Raw genomic sequence first — 17,474 nt, forward strand, 5'->3', positions numbered from 1 at the left:
CATTGGCTTTTTCAGTGACTATAGTAGGCTGACGTTCTGACTTGGTTCAAACTATTATCATGGCTACTCTTTTATTATCACATAGCAATAAGAAAGGCATTTAAATGGAATAAATACTATAAATAATAATCTGCTTGAACTGGTGTTGGCCAGAGGGGCCGATGGCGCGATATGGCAGCCTCGCTTCTGTCAGTCTGCCCCAGGGCAGCTGTGGCTACAACTGTAGCTTGCCTCCACCAGTGTGTGAGAGTGAATGAATAGTGGAATTGTACAGCGCTTTGAGGTTCTCGAAAAGCGCTATATAAATGCAATCCATTATTATTATTATTATTATTATTAATTATTATTATTATTGAATAGGTTTAGCAAGAGAAATAAAACATTTTGCTTCTTAATGAAAGAAAAAGAAAAAAAAACACAGTCACAGCATTTCCACAAACTGGTCGACGTTTTTATTACTGATTCAACCTTGTACAGTACTGTAACAAAAACCAAAAAGAAAATCGTGATGCTGAATACACACTTTTAAATGCTTTTATTAAAATGAATTTAACAGTTGGCGGGGGAAACACATGTGATGAGGATTTTGCAGGATTTTAGTCATTCATTTGCTGATGTTGAACAGGTCCCACTTTATAAACTGGCCTCAGGTCAGTCAAACAGCTGGTTCAGTACATGTGGGAGAGATGGATCAAAATTGGAGCAATGAGGAAACCATCTTTATGTAGAGAGGATGAGGTCCCAGTATGCCCTCCCTGTGTCATACCAGTCCAATTAACCAGACCCTATCCATCCATTTTTAATGATTGCTAGAGCTGGGCTGCAGACGACAGATGAAGAAAGCCAGGCCTGTCTATCCCTTTTCCAGCCATGCAATGAACAACTAATTATAACAACTGCCAAGAGCCATGGAGGGCTACCCTTAGAAACACGAGAAAAGGCCAGTGAGGACGGGTGCAGTCTAGGTTTCATAGTTAGGGTTCTTGCGGAGGATGACAAAGCCCTCCAGTATGGGCGTGACGGGCAGGTACTCCTCTGTGGCCAGCTCTGCCCTTTCTCCATGAGCCAGCAACACTGGCGTGGTGTGAGTCTGGAAACCTGTGATGGCCTTAGGCTTACCTGCCTGGCCCACAACATCCACAGCCTGTAGACAGGTCAGAGAAAATTGTGTTAAACAACCATGTCCATTTTTTGGCTATTAAATTACATACCATTCTCCACCACGCTTCTATTCTTAAAAAAAAAATTTTCTCTGAAGAAAAGAGCTGTTAAAGTTCTTCTTGCTTTCAGCAACTCTCAGAGAAAAAAAAAGACAGCAGAACCTGTTCAGGAGGGAATTAATTACATGGGTTAGTAGGATAGGTAATCTCATCTTTCTCTGAACACAGTTTGAAACTTTATCTGTGGTGCTTTGTGTTAGGGAGAAAAGACAGAGTCAATAAGCTCTGCAGACTTTAATTGTCTCAAATAAGTTATCCCAGGCTTTACCTGTCCAACTCTAACAGACACAGGCAGCGGTCGGAGTTCCTCATCGAATGTGACCAACATACGTGGCTGCATGGCTGCTACCAGGCCATAGAGAATGTAGTGAGATTTTCCCAGGATTACTGTAATGCACACAAGACACGAGGGGATGTTAGCACAGGAGACTCTCGGTTCAAAAAAAACTTTCAAATTACTGACTAATAATGGATGTGTGCAGCTGAGTGGGAGAAAATTAACTCACTGTTCTTGACGTCGAGGAAGGAGACGAGCACAGTGAGCAGTCCCGCCACGGCAACCTGACTCATCAGCTGCCTGTCGCTATGGTAGGGACAGAGTGTGAGTGTGCCTTTGCCCAGGTGAGTCAGACCCTGCAGAGGCAAACACAGCAAAAAGTCAATAATTACTCTAACACACACACGCAAGGCGTGCACGTACACACAAACACACACGCACTCACACACTTTTCCAAAAGTTAATTTGAGTCTTGTACAGGGTTCCTTTTGTTTTGCCACACACCTGAGCCAGTCGGACCATGAAGAGATTATTGGGATCTTTGGCGTGATATTGTGCCAGCTGCCGCAGCATGGCTGCCAGTCGGGCATTATTTGTGCCTGAGGAAATGGAAAAAATTAAGAGCTGTTAAACTTGTAAAGGGCATTGACACCGGTGGCACTCTCAGTCGAGGAGGCATTGAAAATGCCAACTAAGTAACATATACCTTCAAGCATTCTGTGAAAATTTTAGTGAGAAACTTTAGTCCAGTTAGTTTTTCGGATAGCTGGCACATTAGCGTCTTAACCAATTAGCATGGTTCTGCAGTACTGAGCAAGATAATGAACCATTCTATGCAAGCTGGGACATCTTTAACTGCTACATGACGATGTAGCAGTGTAGTTAAAGATTGAGCCACACGTTTTAGCTGGATTTACAATACAAGTTTGTTATGAATAATATGGTGAAAGGCTTGAAAAGAAAATATTTGATATCCCATGAATTGAATGCATGAATTCAACTGCACTCAATTTTAACTGCTTTCTGTATTTTTGTTCATTTTGGACCAGTTTATTATTCTACTTATAACTGAATTGACTAGGAAATTAGCTACTAGGAAAATCCCTTGGACACAGCAGCATTGTTTACAAATAGCCAGCACAGGAAGAGATCCTAGTTCTAAATTGATCTATGATCTCAGTAAACATTTCAAAACTGGGTTTTTGGTGACTAATTTGACAGTCAGTAATTTCAAGTCTTACTTAATGCAAAAAGATGCTTATTTTGTAAAAGGAGTCTCATTGTAAAATGAAAATAAAATGCACAACAAAGCAGGCTGAGGGCAAGGCAGTTTTCTGTAATTTCTTTAAGTAGTCCTCAGGAAATGTTCTCCAGGCTTCTTTAAGGCTCTGGGGAGGCCAGTCCATGACTAACAGTGTGTTTTTCTATCCAGATATGCCGCTACTGCATCAGCAGTGTGATTTGCATCATTGTCATGCTGAAAATGTATGCTGTTTCCAATCAAATGCTTTGTAGTCGGTATTGCATGGTGGATAAAAACCTGACAGTACTTTTCAGTGTTCATAATTACATCAATTTTGACAATATCTCCATCAGCACTGGCTGAAATGAAGCAACCATGACAGAGCCTCCACTGTGTTTCATAGGTGGTTGTGGATATTCACAGCTGTACCTCTCTCCTGCCCTCTTCTGTACACATTAACAATTTGAACCAAAACCTTCAAATTTAGATTCATCCCTCGATCAGACCTGTTGCCACTTTTAAGTCCAGGTCTTGTGTTATTTGGCATATCTCAGCCTTTTCTCCTTGTTCTCTTCCCTTAAGAAAGGCTTTTTGATAGCTACTCTTCCACTGAGATCATTTCTAATGACACAGATGACGTAGTAAGTGGAGGTGCCAGATGTATCTCTCAGCTCCTCTATCAATTCTTTGCTGATTTTTTCCCCTTATTTGTTAAGGACATGATTTTCAGATACTATTCATTTGCCGTAGATAGAACAAAAAATAGCAGGCTTTTAAACTATCTTTCACTTGTCCAGTTTCCAGAAATTATTTAAGGATGATAATATTTAGGATCAGATTTAGGATTGGTGTTATTAAAATAACATTCCTCTGAAAATGGTCAGGTACAAGGCCTGAACAGAAAATGAGTGAAAAAGCAGCCAATGGCCAAAGAAAACTCTTCAGAAAGCTGGAGAACTATTGCTCAAGATCATTTAAAAATATTACAAGTTTCTTTGGAAGCGAAATATCAAGAAATGAGGGGCGGCTCAATAGTTTAGCACAGTACTGTATAATGGAAACCATTGTTAGTTTTCATGATTTCATATTGTTCCTAAACTTACCACTGCCCACCATGCCCATGGCAAAGATGGAGTTGTGGGAGACCTCGGGGTCAGCATCATGGGAAAACTTGCTGAGGGTGTCCAAGATGTTCAGACGCGGGTTAGACACAGAAATGAGCGCAAGGGCCAGGGGCACCGCTCGCCTCAGGGTGGGCTCACCGTAACGCAGCTGATAAAATGCAAAGAAAGAAAATGAAAGTTCATGACAGCATAAATCAGGAATATACAGGAACAAAAACTGTGTTTCTAAATATATGAATTGCCTACTTAGGCTGTTGCACCCTTGTATACAAATGACAGAAAGGAACTCTTTAAGAATAAGAACAAGAATCAGGATAAAAGGAGGAGTGATGTGAGTGAGAAGAATCAAATGCAGAACAGAAGTCAGTGCAGACTTCATTTTTGAGAAAACATGAATTTTTCTCACAGAGATGGTGAGATAAGGTAACAAAGCATTCAGCAATGAAACTGAAAAGATTCACTGCCAGTAAAGTAGTGTAACTGACCAGGTGTCCAAATGTTCGTAGTGCCATCTCTGAGCCAATCTCCTCTCCCATGGCAATAAGGGCAATACCAAGAACAGCCACACCCTGACGGAGTAAACAAAGTATTCAAGGTTTTATTCCCCTTCCACCCATCTAGGAAAACAGATAAATAAAAAGAACTGATGTATGATTATAAGGACTACAAGTCTGTCCTTACTTGGTGGGAGCCCATGTCAGCAGCAGTCTCCTTCTTGTCTTTGTCCTTCTTGTCCTTCTTATCTTTGTCCTCCTCTTTTTCCTTCTCCTTGGCTTCATAATGCTCACTGCAGATGTGGAGAAGCTGTTGCACCTTTAGCACATTACCAGATCCTGGACAGAAGAGGAGGAAATTATAGCAGTGAAATATAACTAACACAGTACATAGGTCTGCAGTAGGTGTGTGGTAAGCCTAAAAGACTAACCTGCATATGCACAAATATCCACTAGCGTATTGGCAAAACTGCGGAAAGGTTCAGGGACAACCTGCAGAGCTGCCAGAGTCGTCTCAATTGCCTCTCCTTTCCCTAAAGCCAATGAAATGACAGCAGTTAGAGCAGCTGACCAGGAGGAAAGAAATTATCCACTACAATAAGAAGATTTTATTCAGCACAAAATGATTCAGAAAAAGTTGTCAAACTTTGAGAAATTGTGCATTTTATTTTCCTGTGTTCTCCGCAAATGCATACCCAGGTGGTTGAGTCCCAAGCCCAAAGGCAGCCAGCGAGCATATGTGTCCTTCAACTCCTGTTCGTTCTTCTCCATGATGGTCTGGACAATGGTGGAGGTCACATCACCATTACAAGTTCCTACTGCGATCATACCACATGCCAGCGCCGTCACACCAACCACCTGAGGATTTAAGACACACAGAAATGATACTAATCTGATCCTCCTTAAGAATAGGGAGCTATATAGAAAATGTGAAGACATACCTCCATGCTGGATTTAGAGTCTCCCATGACAGGGAGAAGGAGAGACAGGACATCTTCTCTGTTGGAGCCAGCATAAGCAAGACCCAGTCTGAAAAAAAGAAGAAAAGGAGCAGGACATAATGTGATTACTTAACATTCAAAGAATATAAGACAAGATATCTCTATGGATGGTTTCTACAAGCATTCTCCTCACCCAAAGATGGCTCCTATCCTCATGATGTTACTATTGTGGAGGACGTAGTCAGACAGCAGGGCAAGAGCTGGATCACACTCATTCCTTACACCTGAGTTTACAATGCCACAGGCCAGAAGGGCACCAGACTGCACAGACAAGGATGATGCATGAGGAAAAAACAAACAAAAAACCCCCAAAAAGTTTCACTTTATACCTCTCCCAATTCACAATAAGCCTGAGGATCACTTATGTTGTTCACAGAGTTAATTGTTAAAACCAAGTCAGTGAAGAGTGAGTTCTTTATATAACTGCCTTGCTATAAAAACAGTGCTACAGATGCATTACAAATGTCAAAACAGGACACTGATCTGTATATAAGGAAAAGTTTGACGTGTCCTCTCAAATATATCCAAACTATACCTTGATGTAGTCTTCAGAAGAGTAGAGGTATTTGTCAATCTGCGTCAGACCACCATCTACATCCCACAGCAGGATCATACCCAAGGAAGCTGCAGCGCTCAACATGCCTGAAGACAGCGGCAAATAAAATGTGCTGAAGACTGCCAGAAATGCTCACAGATATATGATTGTGAGATTGAAAAGTACCCAGTATAGCCACAGAAGCCCTCCACCTTTATATGCTGTGTGTGCTACGTGTGTTTTCTCATACCGTGGTCCTTGTTCTTGTACAGCCACTTGTTGCCATCATCTGTGAGGAGTTTATCTTGTCCAAAGGCTGCATTCACAAAGCCGTTCACAAAAGAAGAAGCCAAGTTCATCCGGGCCGAGTCCACTTGGGAGCCACTGCCTCCAAACCCTGCCACATACAGCACAAAGGTGATGGAGCGTGGGTACATTTAGCTCAACTTAACAGTAAATCACAAAACACAGATCGTATCAAACTACCTCATTTTGTCTTTAATGATGTGAATGGATTTAAAGAACCAAACACCGGCCTCTTAAAGTGAGCCAAGAGTGACAGATAGAGAGAGATATAGAGATACAAAGAGAGCAACAGAGAGAGCGAGAGAAGCACTTTTGCATTCAAAAAGAAGAGGATCCAGCTTTCTGTCTGGTCCACTTCAGCTCTGATGGAGATTTTTGTGAAGTAGTCACTCTTGTGAGTCATCCAGTGACGTCACTCCCATGATTGGAGTTTTTTCGGCTCAACTCAGCTTGGAACCCAAGGTGAAGAGCTACTAAAAAAAAAAAAAAAAAAAAAAAAAAAAAAAAAAAAGGTACCTGGTACTAGATACCACCACCCAGTGGAAAACCCTAAAAACTGAGTCGAATTAAGTCAAGTCAAGCTGAGTTGAGTTGCCAACTCAGTATTAGGGGAAAAGGGGTTTAAAATTTAATCTTGTCTTGTACGCCAAAAAGCCAAGGGCTGGTCCTGTTACTGTACTGTCATCACTCTGCAAGTATAGATCCTTCCACTTAAATTCTGAAGTTCATCACTGAAGGGTCATATAGTTTTTATGTCAGAAGATTTGTTACTAGAGCAGGGCGATATGACCAAAAATATTTATCACGATATACATTTGAAAATTTGCGATAACGATATAACTGACGATATAATTGACACTAGACAAAATACTTTACAACTCCACAACTTTATTAGTGCAAAAAAACCAAACAAACATCTATGTATTTTCACTTAAACAAGCAGCTGTTTTTTATGTACAATAAAGTTATATAAAAATTCAAGAGTGCAAATGCAAATTCCTCGCTGACAGTTTAACCAAAAGGCATTTCCAGTGGAAATTGGCCGACATATCCTCAGCATAACCATGTATAATATCCACAAAACTTAAAAAGAGGTTATACACACACACACACAATACGGTAATATTATGTTGAAGCACAGTACGTATCACTCCGCGAGGCTCCTCCCTACGATAGCCGTAATGCTCTGACAATCCATCAAGCGGTGCGGGTTCGTAGCTTAGCAAAGTCATACTAAAGCATTTGACAGATTTTCCAGCGCCGTGTACGACATAAAATCATTTCAAGGTCAGTAAACACAACCAGAATTCATACATAAGGCACACGGGATTATAAGGGGCACTGTCAGCTTTCAGAAAAATCAAAGGATTGATTTTAAGTGTGCCGTATTTTCCAAAAAACAAGGTAATAACGGCGGCCCGCTAGCATGCTCTACCAAAAATAGTGCTTTGATGTGCATCTGATAGACGAAAGCTAAACCAGTTCCACACCACTGAAGTTGCAGCATTTTTACAAACCAATTCTGGTTCATGCGTTTCATTCAACAATCCGCTTTCGTCCTTCTCATTCTCTGTCGCCGCCATGCTTTTTCCGCCATGTGCGTATGAAAACAAAGGCACTGCGCATGCGCGTTTTACCCATATTCTATCGCGATATTTCATTTTCTTATTGTTGCCCAACATTATACCGGTATTACCATGAACGGTATGATATGGCCCAGCCCTATTTGTTACCTTCTTATTTTTCATTCTTTTTAAAGAATGAAAATGAGTATATCAGTCTTCAAATTGATATGCCACCTAACAGAATAGAAACAGTAAACCTTTTCACATGTACTCACTGTTGTTTTCCAGGTGTGTTTTGTAGATGTCATCTGGTACTTTGGGCTCCATGATATCCAACTGGGGAAGACAAGACAAGTTTGTTATTAATAAAAGTAAAAAGGACTGAGTCATTAGAGAGTGAAGCTGTGCTTAGGGTATAATCCTCCATCTCCCTTTATGAATCATAGACCATTATTCATAAAGTGCCAGTGATGAGAGTCATTTTAGGCTTTTCATTCAGTGCTTTCACCATCTATTTGTCACCTACTCCAGAGGAAATTTATTCTGCCTCTTATCCTCTTTTTACAATTTTGGCATTACATTTATCTACAGTTCATCTCAATTAAATCTTCAGCAACAACCTTTCTACAAAAAACCTTGTGTTTCCTGTTTGTATAACTGATTCCACATAGTATAGACAAACAGTTTTAATGTGGAGGGTGGTACATTGGGGCCTTTCTGGGTACCTGAATTTTGATATCAAAAACTGGGCACAAAAAGGTTTGGATACTGGAAGTTTAGATGTTGCTGACCATAGGGCTGGGCGATATGACCCAAAATTCATATCTCGATATTTTTTACCTAGATGGCGATATAAGATATATATCTCGATTTTTTTTTTTTAAAGCCATAAAGTAAGAACAAAAAGAGAGTTCTTAGTCAAAGCTGTGTCCCAGATGTCACACAGGCACTTTTATTAACATAGAGCATAGATGTACATAAAATTTACTCAAAAATAAATTATGAGCATTTATTAAATAATAATGCTCCATAAATAAAAGAAAACAATGTTGTTTTTGTGCATAACAAAAAGCTCACAATTGTGCAGTCAAAATGTAAACTAAAAGACGCTGAGCACAATAACAAAGACAGATTTCACAGCTGCTCTGTTCCCAACTTCTACTCTGTGACTGACAGCATTGAGTTTGAAATCCTCTTCGTAACCACGTCTCTTAACAGGTGCCATTTATGGTCCTTATACACAGTAGGGTAATATTACGTTGAAGCACAGTACGTATCACTCCGCGAGGCTCCTCGGTAGCCGTAATGCTCTGACAGTCCATCAAGCGGTGCAGCTCCGTAGCTTACCAAAGTCGTACTAAAACATTTTTTGACAGATTGCTGAGCGCTGTGTACCACATAAAATCGGTTCGCAGCCATCAAGCACAACCAGAATTCATACATAAGGCGCGCTGTCAACTTTTGAGAAAATGAAAGGATTTTAGGCTGTGCAGCGCCTCTGGGCTGCATGGCGTTAGCTCGTTAGCGTGGTTAGCTAGCTAACACGTTGACGGCGTCCAGCCCCACGCACGGGTCGATGCGCAGTAACTCATTAACGGAGATTTGCCGTGTCCGTCTTGTCGCTTCCTGCAGGTGAAGCGATGGGGGAGGAGGGGGAGTTGTATTCAGTGAAGGAGGGGCGAGGCCGAGTAACGTTGCGTAAAGACAAAAGTGGACGAAAGAGAGGCAAACTTGCGGCTCCACAAGTATAGCTTTAACGTAACATAGACTATATCGATATAAAAGATATTGTCACATCTTATATCTCGTATAAAAATATATCGATATTTTTTTAAAACTCGATATATCGCCCAGCTCTAGCTGACCATATCATCACATTACATACCGTTGTTTCTAAACCTTTGAAAAACATTTCCTCAAAGTTGTTATTAATAACTGAAGTGTTGTGCAACGCAGGCGACAAGTTGTTACATGATAGGATGGATCTAAATAAGCTGTCATGATGTGAAAACTGGGCAATCAAAACACTCAATGTTTGACTTGTAAATTGCAGCTTTTTGTTGCCATTTAAGTTTTATTTGTACAGTTTGATCAGAAGTTACCGTCACTCATAATAAGGATGAACGTCACTCATAATTTTGAACTTTGCGTCAAACTGTTTCTCCAGGGTGGAATGACAGCATGCATGTTTATTGATTTAAAGAAAAATTACTGGCTTCACAAGGTGAATTTATTTTTTGGGGTGATTTTTTTTTTAATTCATTCATTCATCGAATTTTTATGACAGTTTCATTCTAATGGAGAGAGACTGAATATGAACAAAAAAAAATCCAGCAAAAACACATTACATTGAAGTTATAAATTGATCTGCATGTCTGAGTGATATAGGCATTTCATCCTCTCCATCCAACCAGAATTCTGGGTCTCACAGATCAGCTGTGTTTCTATGTGGTACACAGATTACAGTCAATCTATCTTTTATTGCTACAAAGCACACTTGAGCACAGAATCTATTTCTTTCATTCCAGCCTCTCCACCACCATTGGCAAGAACAAAAAGCTGTCAAAGGATGTCAGGAACAAGATTGTAGACATGCAACAGGCTGGAATGGACTACTAGACCATCAGCAACAAGTTTGGTAAGAAGGTGACAACTGTTTGAGCGATTATTCAGGTATGGAAAAAAAAAAGACTGTCAATCACCATCAGTCTGGAGCTCCACGTAAGATCTTGCCTCATGGGTGAGTTTTACCAGAAGAAAGGTGGTGGATCAGCCCAAAACTACACAAGCTCACTAACAAGCTCGTCAAGAAAACAAGAAACTTGAAGAGGAGTGGGTCAAATTCCCTCCTGAGATATGTGCAAACCTGGAGACCAACTACAAGAAATTGCCACTGTAAATGCCAACAGGTCATGTCTTGCTTGGGGATCAAATACTTATTTCACTTAATGGCATTTTTGCTGTCGCTCTCCTTTAAAATGAAAGTACCATAACTATACTAGATTGTTCATTTCTTTCTACCTGAGCAAGCTTACAAATTCACCAGGTGATCAAAAAATTATTTTCCCCACAGTTTCCAAACATCTGACCACAGCTGTATATGCAACCTTATGAGCCAGAGTGTATCCCAGCTGTTTTAGGACTAACACATAAAGACAGACAACCATTCGCACTCACATTCACACCTAGGGCAATTCAGAGTTAACCCCACTATAAATAAAGCTGGAGTACCCAGGGAGTACGCAAACACGGGGAGAGCATTCAAACTCCACACAGAAAGACCCTGGCCTGATGGTGGAATTGAACTCAGGCTCTTCTTCCTGTGAGGCAACAGTGCTAACCACCATGCCACCCCTTATTGAACAATTCTCAATATATTTCTTAAACCTTAAAATACATTTCTTTATAACCTCCTGTCCTACCTCTCTAGCCAGGGCCAAGAAGTTGCTGTTGAGCTGCACATTTGACATGATCTCAGTCAGGTCTTCATAGTCCTCTACATCCTCATTAAGCTCCAGGAACATGCCATGACGACCCAACATGAATGCCATCTGTTTCTGGATGACTCTGGATAAAACAATAAAATTACAAGGAGTTTGTGTTTAATGCACGTTATCCACTAATATCTGACTAAATTACTTTGATATACCTTTATAGAGTTAAATATATATGCACACTCAGAAATTGTGTCAGTAAGTTTTGCACCTGTGAGAACCAACATGATCATGTTGGGTCTTTAAAGTTAAAGGCAGAACTTTAAAGTTCTTACATGTCTTTGCAGGATGTGAAGATGTTTTCGACAAGCTCCACATCATTGAGCATCAGGGCCAGGCGCAGGGCTTCTGGATAACAGTTGAACTTCCTGAAGATGTTCAAGGCACATCTCAGCAGTGCCGAGTTCTCTGGCTCAGGAACGTAACTCACACAGCTGAAGAAGTGAAGCACAAAGTTAAGAGATGCTCATATTCCAGTGAAAAATCACTAATTCATATTTATACTATACAACATGCTAAACTAAACAAGGTTTGTGTAGAATAGCTCAAACACACCTGGTGAGGTAGAGGCAGACTTTGCCGTATGCGTTTTCATCAATATAGTCCTCCAGCATGTCCAGCCTCTCAATCTCCATCAGCAGGTCACATGCCTCGTGCTCAGCATTGTGGGCCATGTTGTAGGGCACAATCTCCTTCACTAGTTTCAAAAGCGTTTCCTGCTGGGTCTTATCATTCTCCTCTACCTCCTGCCACTCTTTAGCCACCTCACCCGCAAGGTGTCTGAAAGACAGACAGAATAGTGACTCCAAACAGACTCACCAAAAAATGAGGCAAAGGAAAATAAAAATGTTTTCCACTTATTCATCAGAAGGAAAAACACAATATCTGTCAAGCTTTTGTATGAATTCCTTTCAGTATCAAATCAGACTTTTGGTGCAGACACCAAACTTAAAATGCAACTAATTAGACCTCAACCACTAATCCAAAGAAATCAGTAACTAATAATTTGGGAAGTGGTTAGTACTGACTTTTGCACTTTTCAAAAAGTTCCAAATAAGTGACAAGTTTCAGTTTCATTAGCAATCAGATGGTTACATGGAACATTCTCAATTACTAGAAAGTGAGACAGTGAAAAAGTGGAGCTACAGAGCTGCTGCAAATTCTACTGTTAAAAAATGTCAATGTTGAACAGTAAAAGCACATTATTGTGAAAGATATGTGGAGCTGTGGCTGCTCATCTCTGACTGACACATAGTGGACAGCAAAGAGGCAGTACTATGCTGAAGAACACCAGGGTGAACTGAAAGTATATTTCTAGAGCTGACAGCAGCTGTTCCTCTCACTGTAAGCAAACCAAAAAACCTTAGTGAACAGAGAGCCAATTAAGAGTCCTTTATGAAAACTTCAACATGTCTAAACATGTAAACCTGAACTCCTCAGTTAGATCATTCCAAAGCGGGGCCCTTTACTCAGCAGAAAACTTGTGGCATTCGCAGCACTCCACTGTAACATGTCTTACCTGACGTATTCATGTCCCCAGGAAGCCAGCTCTTCCTGGGAGCCCACTAGGCGGTACTTCAAACACTCCCTCTCACCGCTCATGGTCATAGCGAGCACTGATACAACATCAGCACAGAAGCGCTGCAACAACAAACATGAACACACACTGTTTAAACCCAATACTAATGTTGGATATTTTTCAAATGACCCACAATGTAATTGAGCACTTTTAACTAACAGTTCCATTTTAATCACACATTCATACAGCATTTCTATTAGGGCTGAACGATATATTGCATTTGCGATAATATCGCGACATGATCAAGTGCAATTTTCTAACCGCAAAGGCTGCGATTATACTCTGGACATGTCCAAATTCATGGGCTGCATCCTCCTGAGGCCGCATTTGTAGACCGATTACGTCACAGCGACGCGCCGAAGGCTGTCCAAATTACTACCATATCCCAGAATTCATAGCGCGGCCCAGCCAAACTCCAGTTTCCAGCAATGGCGGCCGCTACTAAGTTTTAAAATTACTCATACTAATCTTTCTGGGTCACAAAATAAACTTTTAACATATTTTCAGGCGAGAAAGTAGTTGTGTAAACATCAAATATCTGCTCGGTTTATCAAGATATCCCATATTTGCAAAAGTGCTTCGACGTTTTCAGAGGCGTCTGCTACCCACCAGCTCGACAGCTAGCCGGGAGCTCGAGGGTTACTGATGCGGCCGAGAACGGCACAACTCCCGGCACATCATTTTCAGATCACCGCGGAGTTTCGCTGCTCGGGTTAAACGTAATATATAAGTCACTTAGACAACCTAAAAATGTTATTGTTGGGCTTTTTTCAGTGTTTTGTTTGTTCGTGAGTAAATCGGTTTGGCTGAGATTAAAGTTATTAGATTAGATAAAATAAAACTTTATTAATCCCCCGGGTGGGTTCCTCCTTGGTTTTCACACAGCTGACTAAACGTCAAACAGAAAACTTATTAAACAGAAGTATGAGACAGTCGAGAATTTACGCCAGTGTCTGGTTATATTTTAGATAGCAAGAAGCAGATGGCCAAGTTTATTAAACTCCACCGAGACAGCGGTGACGCTAATCAGAACTAGCCTTCTGATTAGCTAATCAGAAGGCTAGACCGTCCAATTTCACGCCTTTAAACTTTAAAGGCGTGTTTGTGTGTGTGTTTATACAATTGCTATTATGTTTGCACTTTATGTGTAATGTTACTGACTGCAGAGATCAGTAAGATGTGTGTATTTTTTATTTATTAGTTTTATTTATTTAATATTATTTTTTAATTGAATGACTGTCTAGTAGTTCACAGATGTCGAAAAACTGAGTGTGGTAAAGCCACTGATTTTTTTTATGTATATTTCTGCAATCTGCACATTGTACTGACTTTCATTTTAATGTTTACACCAGGGTTCCTTGTCAGCACTTTATGCTCAGATGTTTGTAAGCTAAAAACAAACTATTGTGTATGTTCAAATATACTGTTGTGATTGAAGAAGTTAAATAAAAATGTCAGTCATCAATTCATGCATCACCTCATGTCATCATAACAGAGGTCTGTCTTCCAGGAAAGAACAGTTTAAAATTAATGTAATATAGTATTGGCCATACTATATGATGTATTGCTTGTCTTTGTTTAATAATACAGAAGACAAAGACCTTAAAAAATAATCGCATATCGCATCGCAATCGCAATATTGGGGCAAAAAATCGCAATTAGATTATTTTCCATAATCGTTCAGCCCTAATTTCTATACACTTCCAAGTACTTTGTCTACCTCACATTCATGGCCAAATAACCCGTCATGCATGTCTTTGAACTGTGGGAGGAAGCTGGACAACACGGAGGAAACCCACACAGGTACAGTGAGAACAAGTAAAGGTCATCCAAAAAGCCCCAGCGGAGGCTGAACTTGTAACCCTCATGCTAACCACTCCACCACCTTTCTTTCTTGGCTCTTGACGGAGGCCGTTGCTTTTTCTCCTTCTCACTCTCTCTCCCTTGTCTTTCCTGCTTGGCTTCTCATGTCTTTTGTATAGTCTTGCCGAGAAGCCGGGGCTTGGGAGAGCCCGATTGTCCTGCGGAGACATTTACTGCCGGATACTCGATGGACGTTGCGTCGTGTGTCTGGTGACACTCTCGATGGAGGACATTGAACGACATCTACCAATTCGGAAGTTCTGTGTGATTGGAGCTGGCTTGGACCTGGCTTATCAAAGAACAAGAACCGGCTACAGCTGTTCAAAATCCCATAAGGCTGGCGGACATGATCGGCAGGGCTGTGAGTACTCAGACTGTGTTTACTGAATGCAATATGGATAAGATCTTGGAGGTGGCACTGCAACGGGAATTGAGAGACCTGGTGACTAGTGACGGACATTAGACCAACTGCAAAATTGGAGGCATCTTAATTGCCCCTTGGGGACTGTCATACATATCATTAAAAATTCTTAATGGTCTCGTGCAATGCGTCAACCTTCTTCCTCTCACATCACATTTATTTATATATATATATATATATATATATATATATAAATAAAAGTATAAATACATACACACACACACACTCTCTTGGGAATCTATTCATACTAAATTCAGTCCATTTTCTGGCCAAGAGTCTCACCTTGTTCTCTCCAGGGGCCATGCCCTCATAGATTTCTTTGAGCTTGCCATAGTGTGGGCGCAGGAATTTCAGGGGTTTAGGTACTGAGGTCATGGAGGTGGTTGAGGAACGAATCTGTCTGCGCAGTTCTTCTAATGCAGGACGATACAGTGCTGTGTTTTCCTCCTGCAAATGTGAAAAAAAAAACAACAACCCAAAAATATTTTTACTTTGTAGGAATTTGTTTCATACCTCAACACACAAAGAAGTTGGAGAAATGTGAATACTCACACTCAGTCTCTCCACCATCATCTCCAAATCCTCTTGTAATTGCTTGTCTTCTTCTGACTGAAATAATATGAGGACAACATAAGAATGTCATAAATCAAATCCGTAAAAATAAAAAACATGACTCCTTAAGACCTCTCAATACTGCCGATGTTGCATATCAACACAATACATTTGCTTAATAAGTGTCAACTGTTGCCAGTCAGTGAGTATTATATAAACCGCTTGTTTTGGTGCAAGCTCAATCATTCAGTTCGGAAATCCCAAAATGTTGGGATTTCTTCCACTGAATTCAAGATACTTGAATTCAAAGTCCTGTATTCAGATTTCCAAGCAGAACTCAAGATGACATTTCTTTCTGTTAAATCTTAATAAAATCTTATAAATATTCAAGCCCATCAGTGGCGCAGGTATGTATTACTATTTACATACCACCAGGCATTGCTTAAATATGAACAGGAATGTGGTTTTCTACTTTATAATAATGATTATGTGTCTACTGAATTTGTCTAACAATGAATGTATGCCTTTTAAAGCTACTGTAACATATGGTTTACTAATAATACTATGCTTTAATTGCGAGTTATATATATTTTTTCAGCATTTTTAATTTGTACACTTTTGTTAAACCCAATAGCATGTAGTATGTACATTATAACTATGAAGAAAGCAAATTTAAGTAGAGTCAAATTCTGTTTGTTTGCACAAACTTATCTAAATAAAGATGCTGAATATTCGGAATAAGAATTCGCCTGTCCACGTTTGCACTGGATTTCACTTAGCTTTCCACTAACTGTAAAATGTAAAGTCAATCTAATTAGTTCTCAGATATGATATTGCAGAATAGATGGGATTTTGCTGCGTGAGTTTCTGTGACTTCACGTTAGCTGCTGTGTCATACAGTACGTCTTCCAGTACTAGCCGAACATGCTAGCAGAGCTACATTAATGCCAGCAAAGACAGCGGACATAACAAGTAGCAAGCTAACGCTAGCATACCGGCTGATGTAGGCTAGGCTAAAATTACCTAACGGAGGTTATTAGCAGCATTTTAAAGGCCCACAACGTACTAATAAGTCAGACTGGTGACATTTCATATGCTTATTAATTGCAGTCCAGTAAATTGAAGCTCGGTAGACTATCTTAAATCCCACTAACTTTTGGCCTGCTCGACCATGTTGTCAAAGCGACAGTGACTAAGGCAAATTAACACGTCTGGCTCGATTACATTTCAATGAATGAGCAAAAGGCCAAAATGTACCAATTCTTGCTCCTCTTTCTTCTCTTTATCCTTCCCCGAGGGTTGCTGGGCCTTCTCCTTGTCCTTGTCCTTCTCATCAGTCTTTTCGAGCTGCTTATTCTCTTTGTTTTTTGCCTCCTCCATGGTGGTGGCTCTGTGAACTGTTGGTTAGCAAACGGAAATGTTCAGAAAGCAGGAGAGCACCTTCTTCGCTACAGAAAATCTGTCCTGGTTTCACGTTACCGCCTCTACTGGCGGCGGGCTGTCGTGGTCGTTTGTGAGTACTTCAGGTCCCGTAAAACAGGAAACAGATACGCGAAATTCCATGGTCAAAGACACGAGAAACTGCGCTATTTCACTATTTATTGATAGCTATAAGCATGCGCCACACTGTAGACGCATAATTATTGACGTCAATTTCACAGTGTTACAGTGACCAAAAATTTGACAGAGTTTGTGTCCTTTACACACCGTTCTGTGCATTATAGGTGGCAAAACATATGAAAACAAAACCCAAACAATTTAAAAATATATTTAAGGCTTAAATAAATAAGGTTTTCAATT

At 40.3% G+C, this 17,474-nt stretch overlaps 1 protein-coding gene across 1 annotated transcript; it reads right to left on the reverse strand.

Annotated features, from left to right (window-relative positions):
• Window positions 1-429: 429 nt before the first annotated feature.
• Window positions 430-17,104, reverse strand: psmd2 (proteasome 26S subunit ubiquitin receptor, non-ATPase 2). Its single transcript, XM_085379574.1, has 21 exons — window positions 16,932-17,104; window positions 15,675-15,731; window positions 15,405-15,569; window positions 12,779-12,900; window positions 11,815-12,039; window positions 11,535-11,693; window positions 11,188-11,332; window positions 8,041-8,101; window positions 6,145-6,291; window positions 5,895-6,001; window positions 5,493-5,620; window positions 5,300-5,387; window positions 5,054-5,216; window positions 4,790-4,891; window positions 4,546-4,697; window positions 4,350-4,433; window positions 3,844-4,012; window positions 2,002-2,096; window positions 1,727-1,853; window positions 1,489-1,607; window positions 430-1,144 (listed from the first exon to the last, which is right to left on the reverse strand). Exons 1-21 carry the CDS (start codon window positions 17,052-17,054, stop codon window positions 962-964), a joined length of 2,721 nt encoding a protein of 906 aa, XP_085235700.1. The 5' UTR covers window positions 17,055-17,104; the 3' UTR covers window positions 430-961.
• Window positions 17,105-17,474: the final 370 nt, after the last annotated feature.

Source organism: Rhamphochromis longiceps, linkage group LG14 (assembly GCF_057381845.1).
Source record: "Rhamphochromis longiceps isolate RC_006_pf linkage group LG14, R_longiceps_female_GT1.1, whole genome shotgun sequence".
In the NCBI taxonomy this organism is placed as follows: Eukaryota; Metazoa; Chordata; class Actinopteri; order Cichliformes; family Cichlidae; genus Rhamphochromis; species Rhamphochromis longiceps.